Here is a 4,414-nt window from a genome sequence, read left to right as displayed (position 1 = left end):
CTGCAGTTTCATTTAGAGCGTTCAGCTCGGAAATCGAAACATCGGTTACAGGTTGACGAAGCGCTTCCTGCGCGACATCTACACTTTCATTCTGTGCGTCCTGTCGCTTGCTGTTGCTGGCCTTCTTTCTGCCCTCTGTTTCGCTCTTCGGACAAAAAGGTAAGACGGACAGTCAGGCAGGAGGGTTACGCACCGCACCATGCCCCAGTGACGGCTTCCCACGGGGAAATCGCAATTCGGAGCCATTTATTATGTGTATGTAGTCCCGCAATATGCACTCGGGCTCAAAGTGGCGCTCACAGACCGCCGAGGACTCAGTGAAAGGTTTGTCATCTCTTCGCAGATTGCGCACCCACTTCTTCCTAAGTTCGTCGTCCGTGGGAGCGGCGCACAAAGACGCCTTAGGCAGCGCCCGGAGAGCCGTTCCGAATGTAAGAAGCAACCTGGCAGCGGCAGCGCGGGGATAGTAAAAGGCGCATTAGCGCCCCTTGCGGCGAGGAGAGGAGTTTTACCTCAGCCGCTACGCTGCGCGCGCCTCCGTTCGCGCCACTAGATAGGTATTCTAGTTCACCATACCCATGGTTATTATTAAGCGTCTTCCATTTTTTTAGTGTTGATTGATGCTCCCGGCATTAGAGGGCAGCACGTCGAGGACGCTGATTGGCCGAGGCGCTTACTGGCGCCACTGGCGTTTGCTTGCTTCCCGCCGGCAGACAGCCGTTGCGTCATCAGTAGACTCGGAAGACGCCGTGCTGTGAGGCCACATTTTTCGGGTTTGCTGCAACGCGAACGCCTAGTCTTGTATACAGGTATGTCTGGCTTAAATGTTCGATGCCTTTTGGGACGCGTTCATAGATAATTTTAACAAATTTTTCCTTAGTGCAATTATCATTCTTCCTTTAGTAAGCTATTTGTCCATTTCAGATGGGTTTTTGTGGCATTTTTGCGGGATTTTTTTTTTCAGTCGAGCGCTTCGTTGTATAAGCATATTAGGCTTAAATGTTCGATTCCTGTTGGGACGCGTTCATAGCCAATTTTCACAAATTTTGCCTTAGTATAATTATCATTCCTGATTTAGGCAACTATTGTCCACTTAGATGGGGTTTTGGCATTTTTGCGGGATTTTTTTTTTTTCAGTCGGGCGCGTTGTTCCTCGGGAAGCCGTTGATAGTTTTACGCCCTGGTTTTTTGAAGTTAGGCAGCCGTTCCGAAATATTTGCACCAAATTCCGCGTAGTTGAATACCGTTCTCGTATCATTGAGGTATTTTATTTAGTTCTACGACACTTTCCTGAGAACTGCGTTCGTACCGGCCGTTGACTGACGCTCCTCGCCGCAACTGTACCGTTGGGTAAATGCCGAGTTTTCAGCTTTCCTGAGCGGTTGTTTTCGAATATTCAAATAACTTTGGGCCAGTCGCGTTCGAATAGTTAATTTGCAGCATTCCATTTTTAATCTGTTTCGTGCCCTTCGCCGCGTCTGGCTTGCGGAGTTCGCGTTTGATAGGCCAGTTACAAGATTTTGGGCAATATGTAGAGTGGTGGGCTTCATTAATTCAGGTCTTTAGGCGCGAGTTTTGCGGCTGTGTTAAATTTTGTACGTTAACTTGCCCGGTGGAAATATTTTCTGCGGAAGCCAATATGGCCTTTCGAGCGCACATTTGCATGAGGGAAGCGGGGAGGCCAGCTTAATGGCAGAAGACAGGTGTGGCGTCTTGGCAACCTGGCATTCGCTATTTTGAATTATCCCGAGGAGGCACGGACTTGCGACAAAAGTATGAGGCCCACTTTTTTTACGATTCGGTTTATAATTTTCGACACCGACACTGGCGTTTGGGTCGGCTTCTTTTGCAATTTTGACATGAATTTGAGGATTTTGTGCTTTCAGCCAGTTTTACAGCTTGCTCCGCGTCGCATATTTGAGCGCAGCATCTTTTCTACGGGTGTATGTAGCATTTTTTTTTCCTTTGCAGCCGCACAACCACTTGGGATTAAGATGGGATCGCAACACTTCTGCCTCAAGTGGACGAACCACCAGTCGAACATGCTGGCCGCGTTCGAGCAACTGCGGTTTAATGAAGCGCTTGTGGACGTTACGCTGGCGTGCGATGGTCAAACGCTGAAGGCGCACAAGATGATCCTCTCTGCCTGCAGCCCCTTTTTTCAAGCGATTTTTGCCGAGAATCCGTGCAAGCACCCTATTGTGATACTGAAGGACATGCGCTACATGGACTTGAAGGCGATAGTCGAGTTCATGTACCGCGGTGAGGTAGACGTGTCGCAAGATGATCTCACGGCGCTCCTCAAGACTGCCGAGACTCTGAAGGTCAAGGGTTTCGCGGAGGATACCAACGAAAACCAGAATGGTGGGCTCGTGACCAGTGTGGACGGTGCTGGGGACGCTGGACTCGTGGGTACGCCGCGTGCCGAATCTCCGCCGCTCAGTAAACGAAAGAGAAGCCGCCGGCATCGGCGGCGCTCACCTAGCGACTCAAGCAAGAGCGGCTCTGAAGACGCTCCGCCGGCGACGCGTATCAAGGGGCCCGATAGTCCCGAAATTATTGAGCACGACACTACGTCTAGTGATCGCGTGACGAACCTTCCCGCCGCGTCTCCTTCGAGTTGGGCTTCCAATGTGGCGGCGTCGTCCTCTACTGCCGTGCCTTCAGGCGCTCGTCACGGTTCAAGTGTTGAGGCCAGCATCTCTCAGCATATTGAAGACTCGACTGGCGACGACGTGGTGGAGGGCGACGATGCGGACTTCGATGTGGAGCATTTCGACGTTATGGAAGAATCTACGACGACCGAGAACGTAAGTGGCCTCTTGCTGCTGTGCTCCCCGTTTAAGAGTCTGTGCCCGTAACGATTGCCAAACATGTTCTTAGTTCTTACGATGCGCCTTTTTTGTTCTCAGGTTCCAGAGTTCTCGGACGTCGCCTCATCACAAGCACTAGGGGATGAGTCACAGCAGTATCATCACACAGGGCCCACAACTGACAACTCTGCACTTCTTCCTGCTCAACATTCATTGCCTTCAGACATCTCTGCCACGAGTCAAGGTAAACAAAGTTTTGCTCAAGTTTCTCGGCCCTGTTGCTGACACCGCCTCGTAACTTGTCATTTGCAGTAGACATCAAGCCGTCGCCATCTAGTTTAACAACATACGATGACCGAACGATACCACCTGTGGTCGCCACCTCTCCTGCCACCGCGTTATCAGGGGACGGCACGTCCACCGCCATGGAAGTCATGGACGCGTCTGGCGCTCCTGCTATCGCCGGCCCGTCCGGTTATCAGCAGTCGACGCCGTCTCATGGTACGTATCCTGTCCTTGACCACTCAACCACCTCCATCTTTTTTTCTTTTCTGCCTCACGTTTGCCTCACGGTGATCCTATCCTATGTGGTGCTTCAGGGTTCAGCTTTGCCTGCAACGCCAGGCACTGTGCACATGCTACGATTGCATCGGGCCCCACTAAACGCTGGTCTCTGGTTAAGCTGCCCTGTCTTTGGGCTGTAATTTCACTCTGAGACGCTTTGTTCTCATTTTACTTCGAGACCGCCGTTTATTTTGTAACTCTGCTAGGGGACTGTTAGATGCAATGTTTTGCATTTTTTCTGTATCGCCATACTCTGTACAAATTAGACAGCAGTAAAGTTATTTTTGTCTGCTGCTTCCGGACGGAGGCTTCCCAGAAGATGTCCAGTCATTTGTCGAGTGTCATGTGTCGTTCAATCATCGGCGCTGAGTCGCGATGCGCTTTCGGTTTTCTGGATCCTGGAGCTGCCCTGAACAAGGTGCGTTTGCGTACTGGTTTTCTGAGGGTGCCTGGCTACGTCACTTCTAGCCTCCGGTCTTCACTCGTTCGATTTTCGCGTCGCGCGCAATTTTTGCATCATGCGATTGGTTCAAGCATCAATGAAGACTCCTCTTCGATGGCAAGTTTTGCTCAGCGGCCTTTGAAGTTCAAAGCTTTTTTTTAATTTGCATAGGTTAACTGCTAAGGTCTTAGGGTTTTAATCTTAAGTGTGTGTATTGAATGTGCTTGTATTGATCTGTATTTGCCCTGTACCACATGAAATAAAAGGAATTGGTGGGGGGTTCTAGTGTTCTTACATGATTTTGACACGGGGCGAGCAAGAGTGTGCGTGTGTGTAGGCACTCCATGGCAATTGCAAAGTATAGAAACTATGCATATCTTGCAACCTTTTGTTTTCCAGACTATGCAGTACCTGGTATATATTGCTTCCTTTGAGTCAGATACATTTCTTTTTTTACTTTGCTGCTTTGAACCTTGGACATAGCTAAAAAAACACAAAACTGAGAGGGGCAGACGTTATTTAAAGTATTATAAAAACAAAGGATTATTGCAACAACTTTGGTTTGGGTTCGGCCTTCGTAAAAATGAACAAGTAG

The 4,414-nt window shown here is 49.6% G+C and overlaps 1 protein-coding gene across 2 annotated transcripts; it reads left to right on the top strand.

The window, feature by feature from the left end:
- Nucleotides 1-735: 735 nt before the first annotated feature.
- On the top strand, nt 736-3,517 carry LOC144107973 (uncharacterized). Of its 2 annotated transcripts, none has more exons than XM_077641229.1 (4): nt 736-809; nt 1,972-2,810; nt 2,913-3,057; nt 3,126-3,517. In XM_077641229.1, exons 2-4 carry the CDS (start codon nt 1,995-1,997, stop codon nt 3,515-3,517), a joined length of 1,353 nt encoding a protein of 450 aa, XP_077497355.1. In that variant the 5' UTR covers nt 736-809; nt 1,972-1,994. The 2 variants fall into 2 exon arrangements, with proteins under 2 accessions (XP_077497355.1, XP_077497356.1); XM_077641230.1 differs by having other exon boundaries at nt 750-809; nt 3,129-3,517.
- The last annotated feature ends 897 nt before the right edge of the window (nt 3,518-4,414 follow it).

Source organism: Amblyomma americanum, chromosome 10 (assembly GCF_052857255.1).
Source record: "Amblyomma americanum isolate KBUSLIRL-KWMA chromosome 10, ASM5285725v1, whole genome shotgun sequence".
NCBI lineage: Eukaryota > Metazoa > Arthropoda > Arachnida > Ixodida > Ixodidae > Amblyomma > Amblyomma americanum.
This window is presented reverse-complemented; position numbering and strand designations above follow the sequence as displayed.